The sequence below is a fragment of the Bos javanicus genome, chromosome 16 (genome assembly GCF_032452875.1).
Source record: "Bos javanicus breed banteng chromosome 16, ARS-OSU_banteng_1.0, whole genome shotgun sequence".
NCBI classification, from domain to species: Eukaryota; Metazoa; Chordata; class Mammalia; order Artiodactyla; family Bovidae; genus Bos; species Bos javanicus.
The window spans coordinates 26,698,702-26,726,161 of NC_083883.1; the positions used below are offsets into that span (position 1 = coordinate 26,698,702).

The 27,460-nt window shown below is 45.2% G+C and overlaps 1 protein-coding gene across 1 annotated transcript; it reads right to left on the reverse strand.

Annotated features, from left to right (window-relative positions):
• Positions 1–181: 181 nt before the first annotated feature.
• Positions 182–27,153, reverse strand: HHIPL2 (HHIP like 2). The gene is made up of 9 exons (XM_061382249.1): positions 26,663–27,153; positions 21,864–22,516; positions 20,600–20,743; positions 17,730–18,061; positions 16,106–16,232; positions 10,832–10,977; positions 4,812–4,893; positions 1,786–1,868; positions 182–1,090 (listed from the first exon to the last, which is right to left on the reverse strand). Exons 1-9 carry the CDS (start codon positions 26,981–26,983, stop codon positions 675–677), a joined length of 2,304 nt encoding a protein of 767 aa, XP_061238233.1. The 5' UTR covers positions 26,984–27,153; the 3' UTR covers positions 182–674.
• Positions 27,154–27,460: the final 307 nt, after the last annotated feature.

A 27,460-nucleotide genomic window follows, 5' to 3' on the forward strand; every position in this document is an offset into this window, starting at 1 on the left:
CGGGGCATTGGTTCAAGTCCAGCTGAACAGTTGACTGTCCCCTTACTGCTATGGTCTCGGGCACACCGCTTAACCTCACCAAGTCTCACTTTCCTCATCTTCAACATAAGTTATGTGGCCACACACATGATGCAAAGTTTCGAGGTTTCAGAAAATTTGTATAAACTCAGCACGCAACAGGTAGGCACAATGGAATCACCTTTATTATGCTATTTGCCAGGGCAAAACAGTAGTCGCCGGAGGTACAGAATAGGACCTGCCCTTATTCAGACCCTGAGCTTCAATGAGGGCAAAGGAGATGACCACTTTAGAAGGGGTTCCCCTTGGGAACTTGCCACTACAGGCCTCCTCTTAGAGCTGGGAGGAAGCATGGGAGAGACATGGTTCTTAAGGCAAACTGGTGAGGCACGTCAGATTTCTTAACGCCAGACAAACATCAAGGAGCTCAAAGGATATATGTCCATTTGAGCCCGTGTTGATGTATCACTGTTGGCCACAGGCACTTACAAAGCAAAATGGAAACATGCAGTGGGATTTGAAGCAGGCTTACAGACTAGTGCACATGATTATCAAGGTGCCCTGGCCAGGTGGGGATTGGTCTCCCAGCAGCAGCAGACAAGCAGCATCCATTCAGCTGGCAAGACGTGGGGAGAGGACGACCCAGCCACCCTAACTCAGGCTCTCTCTGCCGGCTCCCACCTCCACCCCCGGCTTCCCGCACGTCTAAAGTCAGGTTCAGCAGCAGCAGCTTCCACGTGGTGAGGTGGTTCTGGTCCCCTGAGCGGCCACCTTGACGGAAGAGGCGGAGGGAGACTTCTGCCGGCTCGTCTGTGCTGTGCGGCCTGCCTGGCTATGCCACTGGGGCGTTTGGGGATCCCTTTCCTCTTCCCCTGGGGGCCTGGGGACCACACCCTGGCTCTCTTCTTTGCACCAGGCCCTGGAGATGTCTTCCGGCTGCTTGTGGGAGAAGCTGGCTTCTTGAAGGAGTCTTTCTGAGATGAGGCCCGGTTTGGACTGGAAGCTAAAGTTGCCCTGGACATTTTTCTAGCAGCTTTCTCAGACTGCTCCTTTAGCAAGTCCAAGACCATCTCTGGAAATGAGCATTAATTTAGGAGAAATATTAGTCCTGGAAAGCAGCTGTAAGGAAAGTGCCACCCAGGAATCCTATGCCCACTTGAGGGTTCTTGAATATAAATTCTTTTGAAATATGTTTAATTCCCTGGCCTTGATCTAAAGAGATGACTTTTGTAATGGGATAACTCCAGTAATGCATACCTGTAGAATAGTGCCCTTAAGACAGCACCTCTTTTCCAAAAGTCTTTCCTGACTCCCCACCCTACCCCAAGGAAGAGGTCCTCACTCTCGGGGCCCTCTCAGACCCCTGGACATCCTTCTAGCCAGAATCTTAGTGTTCTTTTATTTCTTCACTTGCCTGTACTACCTGCCCCCCTCTTCTTTGGCTCTAAACTCCCACAGGTCAAGTTACTGGTGCATCTACCCCCCGGGATTAGCACAGGACTGCTGTAAAGTACTAAATGAAAGAATGAATACATGAATGACTGAATGAATGAATGGACTGAATGAATGAATGAAGGGCAGCACGTGCTGCCCCCTGGTGCACAACCAAGACATGCAGATGAGCCACAGGCCCTAGTCCTCACCCAGAGGATAAGCCGTAGGTGAGAAAATAGGACCTGCCACCCCGGGATGGCAGCTGTTTGCACGGGGCACTGTGGCCAGTGCCTCGATGCCAAGGCCTGAGCCTAAAGACAAACATGGACTCACTGGCGAGCGGCCTGAACTGGACCCGCTTACTCCTGGTTTTCACCGGCACTGGTTTGTACCTGCATTTGCCTGGAGGTGCTCTCCTGAAAACAGATGGAAAAAGTGAGGACACAAGACTGAAGACGGAACCAGGAAATAGGTACAGAGTTGTAAGAACGGAGGCCAGCCTTCCCCTCCCCACAGGGGTGGGACAGGTGAAGCAGGGAATCTTCAGTGAGCTCAGGTGGAGAGGAGGAAGGACACAGACATCACAGGGACACTGCAGGCCGTTGGGGGGCAGTGTGCGGAGGGGGTTGGGGCAGGGGGCATGGCAACAGAGAGCAGGGTTCAAGTCCTAGGGACCACGGGCAAGCCTTGCTGAGTTTCACCTTTCGCAACTATAACGTAGAAAAAACAATAGCACCATCCTCACAGGGAGATGGGGAGGATTAACTAAGAACTGTGTGCTTGGCACACCAGAAGTGATGAATGGATAACTTGTTGTTATTGTTATTTCGGGAGGTTGGTTTGGTTTTGGGGGTATTTTTTGGCCACACTGTGTGGCATATGGAACTTCGCTGATCAGGGGATCAGGGGATTGAATTCATGCCCCTTGCAGTAGAAACACGGAGTCTTAACCACTGGACCACCAGGGAAGTCCTAAATTGTTTTTTAAATGAGATTTTGAAAAACACCCGGAGCAGTGGTCAGCACATACAAACGCTCTGTGGGTAAGGATGGGAGTGATGGTGATAAGGAGGAGAATGACGCTCTGCCTCTGCTCTGATGGCAGTGGCGATTCCCTAAGGAAAATCTCTTCAGATACTCACTGCGCAGCCCCTTAAGTAATGCCAGCCCCTCTGCCTCCTAGTATTTTGATTCTTAAACTGCTGTCCCCGAGTGCATCTTCTGAAATAAAAGGGGCTTTGCAGACTAGGAACATTTCCAGCTACTTGGTGGCAAAGCCAAGATTCATACCCAGCATTCAGCATTCATACCCAGCTGGGATGGGTGCATTTAGTGCAAAGATGGGCTAAAGAATTAAACAGAGCAGAATCGGGATCCACTGCTACAGAATTTTTTTTTTTTTTTAAAAGTCTCAACAATTCAAGTCATCATTATAACTGAACTGAATGGGCGGCACTGAAAAGACTTTGATCCAGAAAGATGGATGTGTTCCCATCCTCTGGCCCCTCTAACTAGCTGTACCTCGGGCAAGCAATTGAAGGTAGTAAGGCTCAGTTACTCTAACCTGCAGATTGAGGGTGTCACCCTGTCTCGCTAGGGTTCTGTCAGCATTGAATATCAGGCTGCATGCACAGCATGGTGCCTGGGACACAGAAATGCCTGGATAAATGTCAATGTCTTCTAGGTGGAACAGCCTTCACAGTTGCCTTATGACTGACCTCTCTTGCTGCCAGAAGTGAGTTAAATTATCCCCTAACCTAATCAGGAAACTTTCAGAGGAAAGAAGAAGGGATTCACACACCTGTTGTGTGAAAGAGGTTGATAGAGCAGAAAATTCCCCACACAGTCTCTGTCAGTCACCAGAAGCACTTTAAAGACCCTGGGTTTGCTCCAACCCCAGATCACAGGAGATCTGCATGGAGGAGACGCAGCAGTGGAGACAGCTCAGTCCCTAACTCACCCTGGAAACCCTTCCCCCATCAGGAGAGGCCCCAGGCACAATCTTGAGGACAAAGCCCCTTCCGGGAACTTCTGAGAACACCTAAAGGGAGCCTTATTGCCAAGAGGAACTGAGCTAGGCTGGGCTTCTGAGCCCTCACCAGTGGCTGGACTGAGCTGCCAAATGTCCTCTGAACTACCCCAGATATGGTAACATAAGCCTCAAGGGAAGTCCTCCTTGGCAGGTCTACCTTCAGGCTGATTTGTGGGGAGACTTTCTTGCTTTGGGTAAGAATCGTGAGATAATAATAAATACAGTTCACTGCCCAGAGCTCTCAGGGTGGATACCCCGCATCACTCTCCCAGGGACAGATATGGACACATACTCCAAAACCTCACAAATGGGAAGCGGTAGTTTGGCTTTTGCCAGATGAGTTGAAGGCTGGTTAGTCCCTGAGAGAGGTGGGCAGAGAAGCAGAGTTACACATCATAGAGTTCACCAAGTGAATAAACGCTGTCCCTGAATTCTGGAAACAATCAGGTGGAGACACAGAGAATCCTGACAGTTGAAGATACAGCTGCTTCTGGGACTCTCCTGGGACTGGTCCAAGACTGTGCAGATGCCAAAACCTGGTGATGCACGAGTCCTCTATATAAAATGATGGAGTATTTGCATAGAACCTACACATCCTCCTGTATACTTTAAATCATCTCCAGATTACTCATGATACCTAAGAATGCAAATGCTATGCAAATAGTTGTAAATATAATTGCAAATATTACAGAAATTGTTGCCAAGGCATGGCAAATTCAACTTTTGCTTTTTTGTAACTTTCCAGAAGTTTTCAAAATATTTTTGGTCCACAGTTGGTTGAATCCACAGACATGGGACCCACAGATATGGAGGGCCAACTGTATTTTCCAAAGACCAAGCCACGGAAGGGCAGGAATATTTACTCAGGTGGTCAGAGTTGTACACCACTGTCAGATGATCCCAGACAGAAGTTTCCAGAAGCATATTTTTAAAAAGACAAACAAACAAGGGACTTCCTTGGCAATCCAGTGGTTAAGATTCCACACTTCCACTGTACAAATTTAATCCCTGGTCAGGAAACTAAGATCCAGTGTGCAGCACAGTGTGGCCAAAAAAACAACAGGACAGGAGCCACAGGTCTACAACTAGTCATCCTATAAAGGCTCAAGATCTTCATTTTCAACCACAAAGAGATCATTTCCCAAATACTCCATAACTGTCCTACACTTTCACCAGTCCAATCTGCTTTGAATCTAAAGCAAAGATTTGCTTCGTTGATCACTTCTATTGATAGTAATTCTTGGGGAGTGAGGACTGTGTTTCTGATCTGCCATGGAGATAAGGACTAATCCAAATCACCTGAGAAGAAAAGGAACCCAAATCTCACCTTGATGGGTCAACAAATTTGTAAATGGATCCGTGTGGTGCGTAGGCACTGGGGTAAGAGGTGGCCAAGAAGTAGAGCTCCCCTGAGAAAACAGGAACAGACCATCAGGACAGGACACAAGGCTGGGCCCAGACAGCCAGACGCACAGAAAATCATCACCAGGGGGTTGTGGCCCTGAAATACACGAGCCCCAGGAAGGGGTCCCCAGAATCCCACCTGGGGCGAGGCCTCAAGGACTGTGAGCTCCCCAAGGAGAAAGTCCATCTCAGCCCCCAGACCACCTTGGAGTGTCACCCAGTAGAGGCATGTTTCTGCTGGGCGTGCTAAGTTGCTTAAGTCATGTCCAACTCTTTGTGACCCTATGGACTGGAGCCCACCAGGCTCCTCTGTCCATGGGATTCTCCAGGCAAGAATACTCGAGTGGGTTACCATGCCCTCCTCCAGTGGATCTTCCCGACCCAGGGATCAAACCTGCATCTCTTACATCTCCTGCATTGGCAGGCAAGTCCTTACTACTAGCACCACCTGGGAAGCCCATACATTCCATAAACCAAAGGCTTCTCATCTCATTTATCACCACTTTGCTTTCAGAAACTTCACCCCAGTGAGTCTCCATCTCCCTCCCCAGCTCTTCAGTACTGATAAGGATTCTCTGTGAAACCCAGAGACAGGCGAGCTACAGGCTGAAGACCACTTATTATTGAGTTGGTCAAAGTTCATTCAGGCTTTCCATAACATCTTACAGAAAAATCCAAACAATCATTTTGGCCAGCATTGTTCAATCACTAAGTCATGTCAGACTCTGCAACTCCATAGACTGCAGCATGGCAGGCCTCCCTGTCCTTCACCATCCCCCAGAGTTTGCTCAAACTTGTGTCCATTGAGTCGATGATGCTATCCAACCATCTCATCCTCTGCTGTCCCTGTCTTCTTTTGCCTTCAATCTTTCCCAGCATCAGGGTCTTTTCCAATGAGTCGGCTCTTTGCATCACGTGGCCAAAGTATTGGAGCTTCAGCATCAGTCCTTCCAGTGAATATTCACGGTTGATTTCCTTTAGGATTGATTGGTTTCATCTCCTTGCAGTCCAACGGACTATTTGTTGCCCCTTCTTTAGGGCTTCCCTGATAACTCAGTTGGTAAAGAATCTGTCTGCAATGCAGCAGACCCTGGTTTGATTCCTGGGTCAGGAAGATCCACTGGAGAAGGGAAAGGCTACCCACTTCAGCATTCTGGCCTGCAGAATTCCATGGACCGTATAGTCCACGAGGTTGCAAAGAGTCGGACACAACTGAGTGACTTTCACTCACCCCTTCTTTAGTGCATTGGTCCCCGCTCCCTGCCCCTCACTTCACTCTGTCCTCCAGCTCTACCTTCTGCAGTCCTGGATTCCTTGTTTCCCATGATCTTCCCCTCACTCCTCAGTCCCTCAACTTGGTCTTACCACACCCCGAAGAAATCACCTCTACCCACTGTTCCCTTCATCTCTTTCACAAGGCTGCCCGTTTTTTCCCATTTTCCCCTGTTTGAACTCCAAAAAACACTATTCCCTTCTCATAGTATGTACCTCATTCTACCTCTTATCACAGTTTCTTATGAGAGACAGTGAAGAGTTGATGAGCCCAACTTCAGCTAGATAAATCTGAGTCTGAATTCCGATAACACTCGTTACCATCTGTATTGTCCTGGGCAACTTCTCCACCTGGGTAACCCTCGTGTTACTTATTCATTTGTAAAAGAGAGATAAGAATACCTCCCCTGATTATTAGACATTGAGTGAGAAAGTGTTCAGTCATCGGCAGTTCCTCTTACTTCCTTATGTCTCTGTTCACTGGGATAGCTTTTTGAGCTTGGCACAATCTCTGTCCTACCACCGTGGATTTAATACTCTTGCTACTGTGTGCTTCATGCAAGCCCCCTGGATTTATGGAAGGAAACATCTTACCAAGGTACAAACTGGAAAAGCCTAGAGCTTTAAACGGCTCTGGGCTATTTAAACAATCTTCTTCCTTGAATTTGTGGTGAACAGTGACTAATATTTGTTTGAGGCCAAGTGTGAGGCTAATGTTCTTTACAGAGCCCTGCACACAAAGTAACAGCTGCCTAATAGACTGGTTTTGTGGACTGACCCTATAATTTTCCCCTTGTAAGGGGTGGTGGGGGGTGGAGGTCTGAGGAGTTAGGACAAACCTTTCCCTAGAGGCAGTTGGCCCCTCTGATTAGAAACCATCACCTCATCCGAGGTGATGCTGACATGAGATAAATGAGTTGTCTACCAACATGTACACAGGTCACCCTTGGGCACAGGTTCCTCCAAACCATGCAATTTCTGGTCTAAAAGAATTGGAAACCCTGTGTTACTGCATATTCCTACACATGACCACAGTTTTTGTAAATTATATATTCTAAACAAGCCATAGACTTCCCATCGTATTTTTAAGAAGACAATGCTAGATGTGAATTTCATCTATAGGGTCTAACTGGCATTTTTAAAGCATTGTTGTTGTTTAGTCGTTAAGTCGTGTCTGACTCTTCTGTGACCCCATGAACTGTAGTCTGCCAGGCTCCTCCATCTGTGGGATTTTCCAAGCAAGAATAGTGGAATGAGTTGCCATTTCCTCCTCCAAGGGGGATCTTTCCCACCCAGGAATTGAACCCATGTTTTCTGCATTGCCAGGCTGATTCTTTACCACTGAGCCACCTGGGAAGCCCCTTTAGAACTATATTTTAGGGTAAGAACAACACACCAAAAAACTGTAGGCTATATAAAGCAAAACATATGCAATATGAATTTACTGCAATCATTATGAGCTCAGCCAGCCCTCTTGGGAATGTGCTTCTGTGACTGACATTCAGAAACCCAACCCATCAGAACTCAGCCATACAGCCCCACGCCCACCATTCACTCCATCTACTCACTCGTTTATTTGCGCCAGCTGTCGGCTGGAAGAGTCAGGAAATAACTGTAGCAACAGTGAGGGCAGAGCTCTGGTGCAACTAAAACGGGGCTTATCACACTCGGTTCTAAATATGTCAGTAATGGGAAAGACTCTGACACACGCAGAAAATCTGAATCACTGCACAAAAACATAAAAGCATGCAACTCTGAAGGAAATAACTTGCCTTGGGAACAGCCACCCTGGTTTTAGGGCTGCCCTTTGGGCAAAGTCTGGCTTGGAAACACCTTGGCAAGTCCACTCCATCAAAACAGCCAAGGACACTTTTGTTTGCCAGATGTACTGAGTGGTGTTCAAAAACTGCCTTGTTTTCTCCTGCAACAAGTCTACGGGCTAAACAAACCAAGCCACCAAAACCTGGCTTTTCTGTGGCCTCCTGAAAAGGAACAAGCCACAGAACATGGCAGCCCAGGGACCCCGGGAAGGCTGCCTCCAGGGGTCTCCAGGCTCTGAGGGCTCCAGCCTCCTTGGGGCACCAGCAGGGGAGAGGCCCCACCGCTGACATGGCCTGTAGCTGACATTCATTTACATCATCCACTTTCCACTGAACATGAGCCTGTGGTTTCTCCCCTTTTTTGTATGTTTGGATTTCCAATTTGGAACTCACAAAGACTTTTCTCTATTAAGAATGCTTAAATTTTCCAAAATATCATCTGCTTCTATAAAATATTTATCTCAAACTATCTATTCACCAGCTATTTGAGGACTTCCCTGGCAGTCCAGTGGTTAAGACTCCTCACTTCCAATGCAGGAGGTGCAGGTTTGATCCCTGGCCAGAGAACTAATATCCCATATGCCATATGGCATGGACAAAAATAAAATTTTTTAATTAATAATAATAATAATAAAAACATAAGCTAGCTGAGAGGAAGGGTGCAGCTGCTGACTGGCTTTCTTTATGTCCCACTCAAGTGAAGCTTTTGTACAGCCACCCTTGGGTCAGAGTGGAAAGAAACCAAACACTGAAGAAACCATCAAGGCTCTGGTTAGCACTTGTAGAGAGTCCTGTGGAGAAGGCAATGGCATCCCACTCCAGTACTCTTGCCTGGAAAATCCCATGGATGGAGGAGCCTGGTTGGCTGCAGTCCATGGGGTCACACAGAGTCGGACACGACTGAGCGACTTCACTTTCACTTTTCACTTTCATGCATTGGAGAAGGAAATGGCAACCCACTCCAGTGTTCTTGCCTGGAGAATCCCAGGGACGGGGGAGCCTGGTGGGCTGCCGTCTATGGGGTCGCACAGAGTCGGACACGACTGAGGCAACTTAGCAGCAAGCCGTAGGAGTAAAGAGTCCTGTGTCTGGAAGAGACCCCTAAGAGATCACTGTGTTCTCTTCCGTGCCTCAGAGCATGGCTAGATGCAATGCCAAACACCGGAAGGATCACAGGCCTTGTCACCACTTACGTAAACAAAATAAACCTTTAACTTTCAAAATGACACATAACTTACATAAAGCTCAAATTAAAACTTCATTTTCTGAGTTAACAATTTGAGGATATTTGTTTTCTCGTTGTTTGTTTTGTATGGGGATTTTTTGTTTCCTTTTGTTTTGTTTTTAACTTTTTATTTTATATTGGTGTTGAGCCAATTAATAGTATTGACAGTTTTAAGTGAACAGCAAGGGACTCAGCCATGCATATATATGCATGTATTCTCCCCTAAGCTCCCTCCCATCCAGGCTGCCACACTGAGCAGGGTTCCCTGTGCTAAACAGTAGGTCCTTGTTGGTTATCCATTTTATTGTGTATTTTTCAAAATGGGAATATAATTGCTTTACAATGTTGTGTTAGCTTCTGCTGTACAGCAATGTGAATCAGCTATGAAAGTGAAAGTGTTGGTCGCCTAGTCATGTCTGACTGTTTGCAACCCCATGGACTGTAGCCCACCAGGCTCCTCTGTCCATGGAATTCTCCAGGCAAGAGTACGTTGCCATTTCCTTCTCCAGGAGAGCTTCTCGATCCAGGAATCGAACTCGAATCTCCCACATTGCAGGTAGATTCTTTAATGTCTGAGCCACCAGGGAAGCTGTGAATCAGCTATAAGTATATATATATACTTATATATATATCCCTGCCCTTTTGAATCTTCCTCCCACCCCCACCATCCCACCCATATAGGTCAACACAGAGTGGATATTTATTAAAGCTAAATCCCTCTTTCCCTTCACCGCTCTCTCTCATACATGCACAAATGCCTTGCTCTGCTGATGCCCTTAACATACGCCTAATGGCTCTAGTGTGTAGCCTCCTACCTAGCTGTCTACCCTTTTCCCAGATCTCTCAAGAAAGAAATTCTCCCTTGTTCATTCACAGAAGTTTCCTAACAAACTCTGGGCAGGATCAGGAAGAGCCCAGCCCAGCTAGTGGCTGATCATCAGAGGTACTTTCTCCCAGGCAACAGCAGCAGGATAAATACCCACTGTTGGCTCTGTCTACATTTGTATAATCACAGATTAGAACAGTCCTTCACAGTCAAAGGACTGAACAGACTACAGTGCAGACCTTGGTCTACCTTCACAGTGAGCTGTACAGCCAACCAAGAAGGGATAAGTTGGCATAGTCAGTCTGTTTCCCTCATTGGTGAAATAAGCAAAATAATTACATTATGGAGGTGTCGTGATTACTAAATAAGATTTTAAAATGTGAAGTGCCTAGAACAGTATCCAGTTCATTATAAAAGGTGGGCGATAGTGAAAATAGAAGAAGTGGTAGTTTCTATTTAAATAATAAGAGTAATAATAACAACAGCAATGATAATTATTATATAAATGTTTGGGGCTTCCCAGGTGGCTCACTGGTAAAGAATCCACCTGCCAAGGAGGAAACGCAAGTTTGACCTCTGGGTCAGGAAGATCCCCTGGAGAAGGAAATGGTGACCCACTCCTGTATTCTTGCCTGGGAGATCTCATGGACAGAGGAGACTGGTGAGCTACAGTCCCTGGGGTTACAGAACAGTCGAACATGACTTAGCAACCAAACAACAACATAAATGCTCAGTTCACAATGCCTGTGACTATCTAAGATCCAGTAACCAGAAATCAATAAACTGTTAACATTTGTTACCTGCTTCATCTTCACCAAAGGAGATGATAAACTTGCTGTGTGTGCTGATCAGCCCTGGGAAGGCACAGGACTCAGTGCTGCCCAGGCAAATGTCCTGTTTCTTCCATTTCTTGGTTTTTCTATCTTCCTGCAAAGCCATAAGTCGACTAGATGAAAAGCAAAACCTTATATTTTAGGAATCCATATCTCTACCCGGCAGGATATTTTTTTTCCTCCTAGAATCTGGGTATCCTGGAATACTAGGACTGAGTCTCCCATAGGAGGTCAATAACTAACCGCCCTTAGGAATCAAAAAAGCTGCTTCAGAGATATTTCTGACACCATCTTGCCCTGGATGGGGACACTCACTTGCTATTATAAGAGGAGTTTGGTATCCTGTGAAGCTTGCACCACCACAAAAGACTAATTTTTATTAGCTGGATCGTTGCTCATCATCTCTAAGCCTCAGTTTTCTCATCTATAAAATGGTGGATAGTAAGAGAATTTACCATAGGCAAGAAGTGTTAAGGTTAAATAAGATAACATATGTAAATATTCATACATTACCAATGTGCTTAGCATACAGTAAGGACTCAAAACAAGTAGCTATTATTATTATTATGTCTGTAGAGTAGCAGTTGTTACTTCGTATTCCACTGTCCATCTATCTGAACTAAAAGAAGGTTTTTTAGAAGAAAAGGGAGAGAAAATTGGGAAACCAGGGGTATCAGCTGAAAAGTTTCATAGAAACAGAGATGCTCAACCCACAGTAATTCTAGTGCATAGAATTCAATTAAAAATCACTGCATATCTGTTATGTGTGGGGGTGAAATGGTGGGTAGAGGTTATGGGGAAAACATAAAGAACAATTAAATCCCAAAGATCTGACAAATTCCTTGACAGCAGACTACAAAGACTCACTCAGAAAGAAATAAGCTGAGTAGCCTGTGTCTAGAGATGGAAATGGCAACGCACTGCAATATCCTTGCCTGGGAAATCCCATAGACAGAGGAGCCTGGCAGGCTACACTTCATGGTCAGAAAGAGTCAGACACGACTTAGCATCTAAACAACAAGCCTGTATCTATTAAAGAAACTGAATTTGTATTTAAAAGTCTCCACAAGGAACACTTCAGAGGACTTCTGGTTTCCAGTCCAGCATGTAACAAGTTTGGAAGTCGGCAAACCATCCTATAATAAGCAAAAGACTGAAAAATCAACAACTTCTTAGATTCATAAGAGAAGCGAGGTCACTGGGAAAACCATTGCCCCCAAAATTAGAGAGACAAGCAGGCAGATACAGAGAATCACAACTTACAGAAAATCAGAAGCACAAACCTTCACAGGTATCAGTTCTGGGGTTGGAAAACCTAACATGTAATTGACAAATTGCTAGAAGTTCCATATGGACAAAGCGTGAGTTAGACAGGGATGCCCAGCCATCCAGGGTCCCTACACTTTTGTGAGTTTTATCTCCAGGAGCTTGACCAGTTTCCCAAAATAAATATCAGGAAAAATCTGCTTGTGCTTCCAGCAGGAGAAGGGGGAAAGGAATCATTCTGAAATACACCAGTGCTTTCTGTTTCTCTTAACAGTCTCAGGGAGACTAACCTGCCAGGATTTTATCAGAACCTCACAGACCTGGGGTAAGGAAGTACCTAACTCTAGCCAACTCTAGCTGTCCTGTCCCACCTAAATGTGTATGGAGGCAGGAGGGCTACTGAGAAACCCTGATGAAGTTCACAGTCCAGAGGCTGCTGCTGCTGCTGCTGCTGCTGCTGCTAAGTCACTTCAGTCGTGTCCAACTCTGTGCGACCCCAGAAACGGCAGCCTACCAGGCTCCTCCATCCATGGGATTTTCCAGGCAAGAGTACTGGAGTGGGTTGCCATTGCCTTCTCCAGTCCAGAGGCACAGGCTCACTAAAAAACTCAGACCTAATCATAAGACTAGAACACTTCCTCTCCCCTACACATCACCACCACTTTGCTAAAGACCAATTTACAGCAGTTTCTTTTACCCAGTGCATCATACCTAGCAATCAGGAAAAAAATTACAAGGCAAAAAAAGGTAGTTTGAAGAGACAGAACAAACCTCACAACCAGATTTGGATGTGGCATGGGATGATGGAATTATTAGATTCAGAATTTAAAACAACTATGATTCATACGCTAAGGGCTCTAAGGATAAAGCAGACAGCATGCAAGAACAATGTAAGCAGAGATAAAGAAACTCTAAGGAAGAACCAAAAAGAAATGCTAGTGATCAAAAACATCACAATTTAAATAAAAAACACTTTGACAGGCTTATTAGTAGACTGGACATGGCTGAAGAAAGAATCTGAGTTTGAGAATATCTCAATAGAAACCTCCAAACTGGAAAGCAAAGAGAAAAAAGACTGACCAAAAAAAAAAAAAAGAACAAAATATCCAAGAAAAGTGAAACAACTTTTCTTTTACAACATAAAGTTGTAACATAAGCATAACAGGAATATCAAAAGGAAAAGAAACAGAGAAGAGCAGAAGAAATATTGGAAACAATAATTATTCAGAATTTCCCAGAATTACTGTTAGATATTAAACCACAAATCTGGGAAGCTCAGGGAATACAAAGCAGGATACATTCTTTAAAAATTACTTATAGGCAGATCTTATTCAAACTATGGAAAATCAGGCATAAAGAAAAAGAAAATCTGAAAAGAAGCTGGAGGGGTGGCACTTTCAGTATAGAGGAACAAAGATAAAAGTTACATCAAACTTCTCTTCAGAAACCATGCAAACAAGAAGAATGCAGAGTGAAATATTTAAAGTGTTTAGAGAAAAAAGTCACCAACCTGTACCTGGTGAAATTATATTTCAGAAATGAAGGACAAATAAAGACTTTCTCAGACAAACAAAAATTCAGGGAATTTGTTACCAGTGCATCTACCTTGCAAGAAATGTTAAATGAAGTTCTTTTGAGAGAAGAAAAATAATATCGGTCAGAAACTCAAATCTATATAAAGAAAGGAAGAGTATCAAAGAAGGAATGCTGCTAAGTCACTTCAGTCGTGTCCGACTCTGTGTGACCCCAGAGACAGCAGCCTACTAGGCTCCCTCGTCCCTTGGATTCTCCAGGCAAGAACACTGGAGTGGGTTGCCATTTCCTTCTCCAGTGCATGAAAGTGAAAAGTGAAAGTGAAGTCGCTCAGTCGTGTCCGACTCTGTGTGACCCCATGGACTGCAGCCAACCAGGCTCCTCCATCCATGGGATTTTCCAGGCAAGAGTACTGGAGTGGGTCGCCAGTGCCTTCTCCAAAGAAGGAATAGGTGAAGGTAAAAATCAAAACTTTTTATTCTTCACTGGTCTAACAGATAGAAGTTAGTTCAATATACTAACAACAATTACAACAATATACAACAGCAACAATGTATTTAATTATGTATGCTTATGTATACAGTAAAATAATAGTATTATTAAATTATAAAATGTTAATAATTATTATATATCACTGTTATAATTATTATATATGCTTACATATAAGTGAAATGAATGATAACAATTAGAGACAAAAGGGAAGAAGTAGATTATTTTTTTATTGTAAAACACAGACTACCCAGGAAGTTTTGTAATGTTGTTTGAAAGTGAACTTAGCTTAGTTGTAAATGTATATGGCAAACTCTAAGCAACTCCTTAAACAAGATTTCAAAAAGTAGTATGATCAATATGCTAACAAAGGAGAGAAAATGGAATCAAATAAAATATTCAATTGAATCTGCAAAAGGCAGAAAAAGAGTAGAAGAAAAAACAGGAACAAAAAACAATATCAAAAAATAGAGGAGTAGTGAGTATGGTAGATATCATTTCAACCATAGCAATAATATCTTTGAATGTCAATGGTCTAAATGTACCAATTAAAAGACAGAGATTGCCAGAATGGATCAAAGAACAGGGCCCAACTACCATTAAAATGGTCATCTACCATTAAACATCAGATCTAGATGGCTTCACTTGGAAGGAAGAAACACATTTTACACAAATTAGTCCAGATAATTAAAGAAAAGGAAATACACTTTAACTCATTTTATAAAGCTCACGTTAACCTGAGGCCAAAATTTGACAAAGGTATTATAAGAAAGGAAAACTATAGCTCACTTGTTTCTTCATGAACACAGATACAAACATTCCAAACACATTAGCAAGTTGGATTCAACAATATATTAAAACAAAAACAATATATTAATCAAATACAACATGATCAAGTGATATTTTTATCCCAGGAATGCAAGATTGCTTCAGTGATTAAAAATATATATATATCCATCAGTGCAATTCTCCATATTAACAAACTAAAAATGAAAAAGCCTCATGATTCTCTCACTAGATGCGAAGATACATATGACAAAATGCAAAATCGTACCTAATACAAACTCTCAGCAGACTAGGAATTGAAGGAAATGTCCCCAACCTGAAAAAGGGCATACACAACCCCAGCTGACAGCATCAATCTGATTGGTAAAAAATCAAATGCTTTCCCCCACTTCTATCCAACATTGTACTAAAAGTTAAAATGAAGCAACAAATCAATAAAAGAATAATAAAAGGCTCCCAATTCAGGAAAAAAAATAAAGGTATCCATATTCATAGTGAAATTATCTTCTACATAGAAAATCCAGTAGAATAAACAAAAAAGTCACTAGAACTAATAAGAAATTAGTTACATTATGAATTAATATATATGTTATATATATGCTGAATATATACTTGTTTTATATATATATACACACACACATATATAGCAACATTCAACATAGCATCAAACACTACGAAATACTTAGATGTCCAAGACCTTTTACACTGAAAACTACAAAGCTTTGCAGCAGTTTTATTCACAATCCCCCCAAAGTGGGGACAGCCAAAACATCCATCAACAGGAAAATAAATGAATAAACTCTGGCATATTCATGCAATTGAATATTACAAAGCAATAGAAGAGACAAACTCCTGATACATGCAAAAGCATTGACAAATTTCACAGACATTACTCAGTGAAAAAAGCATCTATGATGAGAGTGGTTATCTCTGGCTAATGTGGGGGCGGTGGGGAGAAAGGGATGGTGTACTGACAGGTAATAGGCAAGAAGGAACCTTCTACAGCGATAGAAATGTTCTTCATCTTGATACGATTAGTCTTAATACAAGTGTATACACTTTTAAAACTATACAGCCACACTGTTAAGACATTGAATTTTGTGATATGCAATTTATACTCCAATTAAAATGTTGAAAAAGAGAGAGGGGACATCAATCCTTCCTTACCCACTCATGAAGTCCCCAAAGATGTAGAGACCATTGAGATTTGGGGATTCACATCCACGGTAGATGTAGCCTCCAGTGACTGACTTGCCCACTGCATGGCCATAAGCATAGATCGGCAGAATATCGTCTGTCCAGGAACAAGGAAAAAGAGTGTCATAGCTAAACCTGGGAGCTTCAAGGAGGAAGAAGGCAGTTTTTAAAACCAATTGCCTTACTGAGTGGAGAATGTTTCATCTCTTGGTCTTTGGGAGGACAGAAAGCCAAGTAAATCATGTTTATCTTCTCAACAGACCAGCCATGATATTCGTGAGCTTCCCATTTGATTGGCCTCAGAAAGCATAGAGGAAGCCTAAAGTTCCCTCATCTGTGGGGCAGTGACGTGGAAATCAACACCCTTAAATTCTTCCCCCAGGTCAATATGGCAGATACTAAGGTTTAGGATTTGGAATATTGTAAGGACCGGATGACTGCTTTGAGACCTTCTCAGGACAGACCATCCCCTGTCCTCCACCTGCCTCTTGTCTATAGAAAAACTTTAGCCAAAGAATAAATTTAATCAGAGGAATGAAAAAATACAGAAGCAAGGAAAATAGTCAAACAGAACAAAATAATAGTAATTTAGTCATTAAACTAAATCAAAGACCTTTAGTTCCTCCTCAAAGTCTATAGATATATACTGAGCCATATCCTTTGAGCATATAATCCTTTCAGTATTATAATGAAACTCCCACCAGATGGAAGAAGTTAACTACATGATGGCCAGACTGTAGCCATACCATAAACTGCTCCATCTCCCACAGTTCCAAGAACTGGCCTCAAGGAAATGGAAACAAAGCAACCCTGGAACTAAAGATTAACTATACTTAAAACAATCAAGATAACTCTGATCAGACTACCCTGCATGACCAATTTCAAGAAAAGTGTCAGAGATGGCTGTCCTGTCCTATGTAGCTCTCTCCCTCCACGTATATGCCCCTGAAACTCCCATTTAAAATTCTTTCCCTGATTAGCAAGGGGAAATTGGTTCTTTGGGACACTAGTCCACCTTCTCCCCAGGACTGCCAGCTTCCTCAGTAAAGCTATCTTTCCTTGCACTCAACACTTGTCTCTCAGTATTGGATTCCGAAGTAACAAGCAACCGAACCTGAGTTCAGCAACAGAAGGACGAAAAGACCAAGCAATGGTGATAAAGTCAGAAAAATTAGAATTTTAAGCCAGATGGAGTTTCTAAAGCACACCTTGATGACTGATGTTTAGGGACTGTATACGGGATATCATTTCAGTGGCAGTTCCAAATAAATAAAAACATATAGCCACTTATTTTCCTTTGAGGATGGTTCAAAATTGTATGCCTGAAAATCATGTGAGTAACTTATTTGGAATATAGATTCCTAGGTCAATCCCACCACGCCCCCAATCCACCCAGGATTCAGTTCATTAGTTGGCGAGAAATGCCCCGACTTTCAGGTGCCAGTGGCTAGAGAACCACTGAGAAGCACGATTCCACAGGACACAAACAAGGGCGCTGTAAGGACCTGCAGACAAGACACTCCAGGTTTTATTCTCCCACCTCCACTCGCAATTCATTCCACTCACTCAAGAAATAAGAGGGCTTCTCACTTACCCAAAGAGGCATTTTGACAGAGCTTTTTGTCGTAACATTCAAACCCCTCCTTTGCCCTCCAGCCATAGTTTCCACCTTTAACAATGATGTCAACTTCTTCAAACCGGTTCTCTCCCACGTCCCCACAGAACATCCGACCTCGGCCCTGATGCGTGACAGGGTCCCCTCGGTCCACGGCACAGCGCCACATGTTTCTGATCCCGTAGGCGTAGATGGCGGGATGGGCCCCCGGCTCAGAAACAAATGGATTGTCCATGGGCACTCGGTACCGCTTGCCACCTGAGCCGGCCCCATTCACATCGATCCTTAACACTTTCCCCAGCAGGGAACTTCTGAAAGGAAGAAGGCCAGAAACAGGAACAGGAGAAATATGAAGATGTGAGATTGCTAGGTCACATGATGCTGCTGCTGCTGCTGCTGCTGCTGCTGCTGCTGCTAAGTCGCTTCAGTTGTGTCCGACTCTGTGTGACCCCAGAGACAGCAGCCCACCAGGCTCTCCCGTCCTTGGGATTCTCCAGGCAAGAACACTGGAGTGGGTTGCCATTTCCTTCTCCAGTGCATGAAAGCGAAAAGTGAAAGTGAAGTCGCTCAGTCGTGTCCGACTCCCAGTGACCCCATGGACTGCAGCCCACCAGGCTCCTCTACCCATGGGATTTTCCAGGCAAGAGTACTGGAGTGGGGTGCCATTGCCTTCTCCAGTAAGTACCACAGACCCACTCTATATTTTCCCCACAATTAACAATACTGTACTATACTGTACTGCACACTTAAACTTTTTAAGAGAGTGGATCTCAGGTTACGTATTCTAAATAAAATAAAACATCTCAGAACTGGAGGAGATGGCCCAAGATAGTCTACTGAGAGTGGATCTCAACTGACAACCAAGAATCACATGGGGAGATAATACACACACACATACACACACACATATATGTATGTGTGTGTATATATATAGTTAAGACTTTCCAATTTTTGACTCAAAGAGAACTATTAGGCAAAAGTTTGATGCAGCCCCGGTCCCTGTGACACTGAGCAAGTTGCAGCTTCAATTTTTCTATTTTTATAATGGGGTGGTTTCTCTCAGGTTTGGTTTAATATTTTGAATTCTTTAAAGGAACTGGTTCTATTCTTCTTCATGTAACAATGTGGGCAGTAGAAAGAACAAAGGCTTTTGATGACTGTGGTCTCTGAGCCTAAGGAAAGTTATGACCAACCTAGATAACATATTCAAAAGCAGAGACATTACTTTGCCAACAAAGGTCCATTTAGTCAAGGCTATGGTTTTTCCAGTGGTCACGTATGGATGTGAGAGTTGGACTGTGAAGAAGGCTGAGCGCCGAAGAATTGATGCTTTTGAACTGTGTTGTTGGAGAAGACTCTTGAGAGTCCCTTGGACTGCAAGGAGATCCAACCAGTCCATTCTGAAGGAGATCAGCCCTGAGATTTCTTTGGAAAGAATGATGCTAAAGCTGAAACTCCAGTCCTTTGGCCACCTCATGCAAAGAGTTGACTCATTGGAAAAGACTCTGATGCTGAGAGGGATTGGGGGCAGGAGAAGAAGGGGACGACAGAGGATGAGATGGCTGGATGGCATCACTGACTCGATGGACATGAGTCTGAGTGAACTCTGGGAGTTGGTGATGGACAGGGAGGCCTGGCGTGCTGCGATTCATGGGGTCACAAAGAGTCGGACACGACTGAGCGACTGAACTGAACTGAAAGCAGGGGAGAGTAACACCACTTTGCAGTGTGGCTGTGATGTAAGGGTTAAATGAGTTAGTGTGCATATAGCATGCCATGCAGTTTCTGACATACAGTCAGCATTAAACAAATGCAAACTCTTTATTATTACCAACCCTGATATTTTTATTACTAGGGATAACGAGAGCCACAGGCTTGCTGGGTACAAAGGGCAGAAGGATCACATGACCTTCCTCTAGATGGCACAGCCTCGCTGGATTGTCTGAGTTTGAATTCTGGTTCTGCCCTATACTCTCTATGACCTTGGATAGACTACTTCACTCCTCTCTGCCTTTATTATCTTGTCTGTAAAATGGCTATCATAACACCTATACTTCATAGGATCCATTCATTCCAAATGTATTTATGGCATGACACCATTGCTAGGCACTATTCTAGGGGCTGGGAATACTTGAACCAAGAAAAGAGATTAAAATTTTTGCCCTTGTGGCTGTCAGAATTATGTGCTCAAATAAACATAAGGTATTTAGAATAGCATTGGACACACAGTAAGCAACAAATATACATTGCTGTTGCTTCTGTTAGCCTCATTAACTAACTACTCATGTATCTTCACGTGAGACACAGTGCCTGGAACACAGTAGTCAATAATATTGTTGAGCTGAATTGAACTAGATGGTCAGATCATGGCATAGTAAATAATGTCCTGCTCATATATATTAAAAATCTTGAATTCATCTTTATATGGCCCTCTGAGAGTCATGTTGAACATCCATAATATTAATTATAAAAATACGTTATGCCTGAAAAGTATAGGACAGAATTTCTCTGCTGGTCCAATGGTTAAGAATCCACCTTCCAATGCAGGGGGCATAGGTTTGATCCCTGATCAGGGAACTAAGATCCCACATTTCACAAGGCAACTAAGAGCACAGGCCACAACTAGAGAGACTGAGAGTTGCAGTGAACAATCCCACATAAGGCCCGAGGTTGCCAAATAAATAAATATTCCAAGTAAATATTAAGGAAAAAAAATAAGAAAACCAAATGTTCTTCCCATTGTGTCAACAGAGGAGACTACATCTTGCAGTAAATGAGTTGGGTTTGACCCTCTGCAGATTCCATCTCAGCAAAAACATTACACCAGGGCAAGCCTGCATCCAGCTTACTTGTTCTGAGCATTTCCAAATTTGCCGAAGGGATCCCCAGCCTGTCCTCCATCCCCAGTGAATATGTACATATAGCCATCTAGGCCAAAAAGAAGTTGTCCACCATTATGATTTGAGGCTGGTTCTTCTATCTCCAAAATGACCCTGGAAGGAAAAAGAAACCACACTTTGATGAAAGCTGATACAGCATCCTCTTGAGACATCCAGAAATGACTGGCTCAAGCCAGTCAAGGACCACAAAACAGGTAGCTCGGCAGCTCTGGGACACCCCTCACTTCCTAGTATGACTCCGTCATGGATCTTTTTTTTTTCATATCCTGACTTCATGTGCTGTAGACACAGCGTGGTAACCATCACCCTTTTCTGGTGCTCAGCCTTACTCTCTTCTCTACAAGAACCACCAGTCCCATCCTTTGGACAATCTAGCAGGGGTTAGTCTATCACTTCTTTATGCTCTTTTCAATCTCTAAACCTGTCTGTATGGGAAAAGCGAGATAAGGCAGAATGGAGTAGGAAAAAAGGGTGGAATGGTGGAGCAAAAGAGCATGAGCTTGGGGTTAGTTGGAGCTGGGCCCTTCATCTGACCAGGCTTAATTACCTTGTGTCAAGCTTTCCGGAGAGGATGGGAATTCCCATGTTCAAGATAAAAGGCCTGAGACCTAATGGTCACACAATAATCAGAGGCTACTGTTATTTTTAATGTGGATATTATCTAAAATCATTTCTCAAACCCTTATCGCCTCTGGCCTTTGCTTATCCTCTATAAAATCAAGCAAGCATGGTTCTAGGTAACTGTAAAGATGGGTGGTTATAGTCATGAAGACCATCCACTGAAGATTCTAACTTGGGTTAACCAACTAATCAGCAATGACTTTTGTCCTCATTATAAGCTGCTGCAGCTGCTGCTGCTGCTGCTAAGTCGCTTCAGTCGTGTCCGACTCTGTGCGACCCCATAGATGGCAGCCCACCAGGCTCCCCCATCCTTGGGATTCTCCAGGCAACACTGGAGTGGGTTGCCATTTTCTTCTCCCATGCAAGAAAGTGAAAAGTGAAAGTGAAGTCACTCAGTCATGTCCGACTCTTAGCGACCCCATGGACTGCAGCCCCCCAGGCTCCGTCCATGGGATTTTCCAGGCATTGCCTTCTCCCCATTTTAAGCTAGTAGATCTAAACCAGGAAAGTTCCTCTATTTCATCTCAGAGGACCAACTGGCAATATTTTGGAACACAGCACACAGTTGCAGACTCTCATGTATATGCCTCACCTCTCTGATTTGGGATCGGCTTTGTTGGCATCAGCCCGAGAAACTTTCATCTCACTAATCCGAATCTTCTCTACCCTCTTCTTGCCCAGGCATGAATAATAAATGTAGAACTTGCGGTTACGACGGAATCGGGGATGAAAAGCCAACCCCAAGAAGCCTCTCTCGTCCCCAATCCAGGGAGTGGTCAGCACCAGGCTCTTGAGGTCCAAGAAGGGTTGTTCCAGGCGGCTCCCATCAGGCAGATAGACCCACACCACCCCCACCTGCTCGGCCACGAAGAAGCGGTGGGTGCCGTCCCCAGCGTGGACCATGGCGACCGGGTTCCTCAGCCGGTTGGCCACCTCGGCCAAGCAGAGCTGCAGGCAGCCCCGACGGTCCTCGGCCACAGTCCCCAGGTTGCGGTTGAGATGGTCGCTCCTCAGGATGTTGGGGAAGCAGTAGTCCTTGTCGGGAAGGTTGAGGAGGTGGCAGAAGCGTGTGCCATCCTTTCCAGGGGATTCCTGGAAGCGGCGGTCATTGGTCAGCAGGGCGATGGCGGAGTGGCAGTTCGAGTGGAATGCAGAACAGTAGTCAGAGCAGAGGCCAGGAAGGTTCCGGAGGGGCGTGCGTGGGTTCTCAGCGTCGTAGAGGTGGGCTGCGTAAGGGGAGCACTCCTGGAAAAGAAGAGTGACCTTAGACCCCAGGCAGACTGGCCGTGGTAGGGCTGGAACCAACTTTTCTCTTTTCAAGGATTTGACTTTTTTTTTTTTTTTTTAAGAGTTTTTAAACCTTGACTTCACTTTGGTTTTATTACAGAAATATTTCCCTCTTGATGCAATATACTTCTTTTAATTTTCTAAAGTCATACCTGTGTGGATGTTCTAATCAACTTTATGTTTTGAGCAAAAAGAGGGAAAACAGGCCTGGGGAAGAACCAGGATTCTGGAGCTTCTGTTATTACCAACTACTGAAAAGAAAGCTCTTCTTTGGGACCCACATTTTCTACCCAGTTAATGCTCCTGGAAAGTAGAAAGGGGAAAAAAACTCTCTCAGATTTACTGTAATTATAACCTCGCTCTTGACACATAGAGTTTTGGTAAATGATCAATTTTTTTTAAATAAGAAGATGTAGTACCAAATGTCTCATCTTTCCCTTTTTTTTTTTTATTATAAGTGCTGTAAGATTTAATTTCTTTATGCACATCTGAAGCAGTGTGCCAGAAGGTTTACATTTGCTGAATCTCAGTACTGGATCTGTGTGAGTTGCTCAGTTGTGTCTGACTAGGCTCCTCTGTCCATGGAATTCTCAGGCAAGAACACTGGAGTGGGTTGCCATTCCCTTCTCCAGGGGATCTTCCCGATGCTGGGATCGAACCCGGGTCTCTCGCATTTTACATACTGCAGGCAGATTCTTTACCATCTGAGCCACCAGAATCTGTCATGTTGATTATTTAATTTTTCTGTATGTTAATTTTTTTTCTTTTGCCACATTGTACAGATGTGCAGTGTGTGGGACCCTAGTTCCCCAACCAGAGATGGAACCTGTACCCCCTGCAGTGGAAGCACAAAGTCCTAACCACTGCCAGGGAAGTTCTATTCAAAACATTTTATAATTTAAAAATAAAATTATCAAAATGAACGTGCAATGTATCATGCCCAGAGATCAGGTATGTAGTGATTTCTTCTCTTCAATGAAAGGCAGAGGCAACTGCGATCAAGAAAGTAAGAAAGGCCCGTTTTTGTTTGTTTGGTTTGGTTAATTTTTGGCTGCGCTGGGTGTTCGTTGCTGCGTGGGCTTTTCTCTAGTTGCAGTGAGTAGGGGCTACTCTCTAGTGGTGGTTCATGGACTTCTCACTGCAGTGGTTTCTCTCTCTCGTCACGGGCTCTAAGGTGCGTGGGCTCAGTAGCTGTGGCACATGGGCTTAGTTGCCCTGCTGCACATGGAATCTTCCTGGACCGGGGACTGAACTCATGTCCCCTGCATTGGCAGGCAGATTCTTAACCACTGGACCACCAGGGAAGCCCAGAAAGGCCAATTTAAAGGGAGTGGTTGGGGCCGTGGAGTAGGGCAGGGTCCACTCTGGAAGCTGCTTCTGATCACGGACACCTCCCTGGCAACTGCCGGCCCAGGGCTGTCTCATTCATGTCTGTCCTCTCACCTACGAGAGGGATCAACAGCATTTCTCAGATGTGTTGAGTTCCCCATTTTTTCTTATTTCAACCCTGATTGCAGATTTGCAGCAGACTCTTATCGGGAAGAGCAGAAGAAAGAGCCCAGGGATTCACAGCATCTCTCCCAGAGCTGTTTCCATTTATGAGACTTGTCAGAGCCGCTGACAAGAAGCCAGATAGATGAACTGCTCTGAGTCCCACCTGACTGACCTGTCCACTCCTGGGGAATGGAAAGAAGAGAGATGGAAGACAAAAATAAGGATGAAATACCCAGGAACAGAGGAGGCTGTGGACAAGTAACCACCTGCATGGCACACTCTTAGGCATCATTAAGAATCTGCACAGTTGCCTCTACTCAATCAGCTCAGGAACTATCATTTCTGTCTTAGAAAACAAAGGCCCAGGAACAATCTCTCCTAGGTGCCAGGCACTGTCCTCTGTACTGGGGCTGTTGACAGTGAGTGAGATGCCCAATGGCGCTGTCCTGCTGGAGCTTATGCTTGCCCTAGGTCAGGGAACCAGTAAGTGGATCGGCCAGGGCTGTTGTGACTCAACTTTGGCATGGTATGATCAAAAGGGCACGAGACTTGGAGCCTGAGCCTGTGAATTTGTGCCACGGCACTCTTTGACCTTGGATAGTGAAAGTGAAAGTCACTCAGTCACGTCCAGCTCCGCAAGCCCATGGACAATAGTCCATGGAGTATCTCCAGGCCAGAATACTGGAGTGGGTAGCTGTTCCCTTCTCCAGGGGATCTTCAAAACCCAGGGATCAAACTGGGGTCTCCTGCATTGCAGGTGGATTCTTTACCAGCTGAGCTACCAAAACTCCTAATTCTGGGACTTCCCTGGTGGTCCAGTGGCTGAGACTCCTCGTTCCCAGTGTAAGGAGCCTGGGTTTGATCCCTGGTCATGGAACTAGATCCCACATGCCTCAACTAAATACATAAATATTATTAAAAAAAAAAACAACCACCTAATGCGTAAAATGGGGGTCCTAGTAGCTGCCTGGAGAATCATTGCTGGGAACATACTACATATTTGGGGAAGAAAGAGGGAGAAGAAATTTAAGTTGTGAAATTTAATAAATATTAATAGATGCATGTAGGTCATTGTTTTTAATTTTTTAAATTCTTATTTATTTTTGGCAGTGCTGGAGTCTTCCTTGCTGCACGGGCTTTTCTCTAGTTGCTGAGAGCAGGGCCACTCTAGTCGTGGTGTGCAGGCTTCTCATGGCTGTGGCTTCTCTTCTTGCAGAGCACAGGCTCTAGCGTGCGTGGGCTCAGTAGTTTCCACCCTCCGGCTCTAGAGCACAGGCTCAGTAGATGTGGTGCAGGGATTGCTCTGCGGCATGTGGGATCTTCCCAGATCAGGGACTGGACCCATGTCTCCTGCATTAGCAGGCAGATTCTTTACCACTGAGCCACCAGGGTATTCCGTTTTTAATTTTGTTGAAGCATAGTTGATTTACAATGTTGCATTAATTTCTACTCTATAGCAAAGTGATTCAGTTATGCATATGTATATTCTTTTTCATAGTCTTTTCCTTTATGGACATGTGTAGGTTATTCTTATTCCTCAAATCCCTGAAACAGGAGAGCTGCTGAATTTGGCTTTCTGAAACCTCATGCAATAAGGAAGGGGGAGGGAGGAGACATTTTTATCTGGGGACTTCATCCAGAAACGGAGTCTCAGTGTTGCTCATAAGAGCCGGGCTTCTGCCCAGATGGTTATCCCAGAGTTAATTCTCCAGGAAACAGCTGAAGGGCGGAGCCTGAGGTGAGAGAGGACAGCCCAGGGCGATGCCTCCCGGGTGGCTGGCTTCTGTTCCATTCACTTCACAGGGAGGTGAGGTGGCCAGCTGGCTCTGGGATCACAGTGGGAGAGCCAAGTAATTGCACTGACATGCCCGGGGGCTGGGGAGGAGGGGTTCCAATCTGCCTGGATTTGCTATCTCACCCCCAACCCATCAGTAGAGTGCTCCTCCTCACGACAGTTTCTTTCATCTGCCCTCCAACTAGACTCTCCCCAGCACCCCTGAACCCCTCTTCCCACAAAGTCAGTGTCCGCAGCCAGCATCTGACATGGGTTCAGGCTGAGCCCTACAGAAGTGATGTCTGCCAGGGATGTGGGTTTTGGCCACTAGAGAGCCGGGAGAAGCAGAACCTCTGAGAAATTGCCACTGAGCAGCTTGAAGCTCTCCCAGGCCAGGTTTGGAAAGCTGGGGAAAGCCCCCCTCATCACACCAGAGAGCCCCTGGTGCAAATGACCCAGCCGAGGACTGTATCCCAACGGATGCCACCACTCTGTCCACACACTCCGTGAGCACCCACGGGAGCTCGCAGCTCTCAGTGCCCTGCAGGGAGGTCCCAGGCCGCAGCTGTCCTGAGCTCCGCGAATAATACACCAGGGCCTGCAGGACCCCGGAGGGAGAGCTTTGGGAAACCAAACTCCACCTCAGTGTGCCCGTCCAGAGCCCTAAGCCCCAGATGAAGGCAGCCACAGGTGAGTCTCTCTCAAGGGCTGGGCGCCCAAAGAGCCTTCCCCCCAAGACCCTCAACCAGCCACCCAACATTCTATCAGCTGGGGCTGGAAGGCAGCCTCCAAAGCTGGCTCCCTCACCTTCCCGCAGGGCTCCTGCTCAGGCCTACCTGGCAAAGGATGTCTTTAATGTACCCGCCGCACAGCTCATGGCCCTTTAGGTCGAAGTATTCCATGATGTCCCAGTATCGGGCAGCGATGCGGTGGTCCTTACGCTGGTCACAGCAGCCAAAGGACGCATAGTCAGAGCAGAACTCAAGATGCTGGAGGGGCTGGAAGGGGGGCCGGTAATCCAGGCACTGGGGGTGTCCCTGCAGCAGCCCCACCTGGCCCAACAAGACTATGAGGCTGAGACAGAAAATTCGAGGAGAGGTGAGGAGCCGGGGGGTCCACCGACTCCAACCACCCCTGGGAATGGACCTTCTGAGCATCTTGCCCTGGGGACACTCTGGCTACTGCGTGCTCAGGCTGGCTTCCTACTTCGGGCTGGTTCCCTCACTCCCGCCCCCACTGTGTTTTTCTTCCTTCCTTCTCTTCTCTCCTCTGAAGGTTCACTGAGGTGGTTTCTGAAACATGTCCCTTCTGGGAGCTGGACCGCTGTCTCCTGTGAAAGAGGTGAGCGGCATCCAGTCCCTTCCAGTCCCCTAAACAGGAAACTGGTACAGCCTGCTGGGAGTGTAGTTATCCAGGTGCCAGCAGAAAGGTACAGTGATGTCCAAGGCAGATGAACTGAGTTTATTAAAACTGCCAAGAATTCCTATGGGAAATTCCCACTTTGTTTACAGCCCCGTTCCCAAGCTGAGCAGTCAGGATCTCCAAGGAGAACAGCGCACAGTACACGGTCCTGGACAGCACGTTGGAAGGCAGTGGTCCAGCGTGCCTTTCGTGCCAACAGCAACACAGGGAGC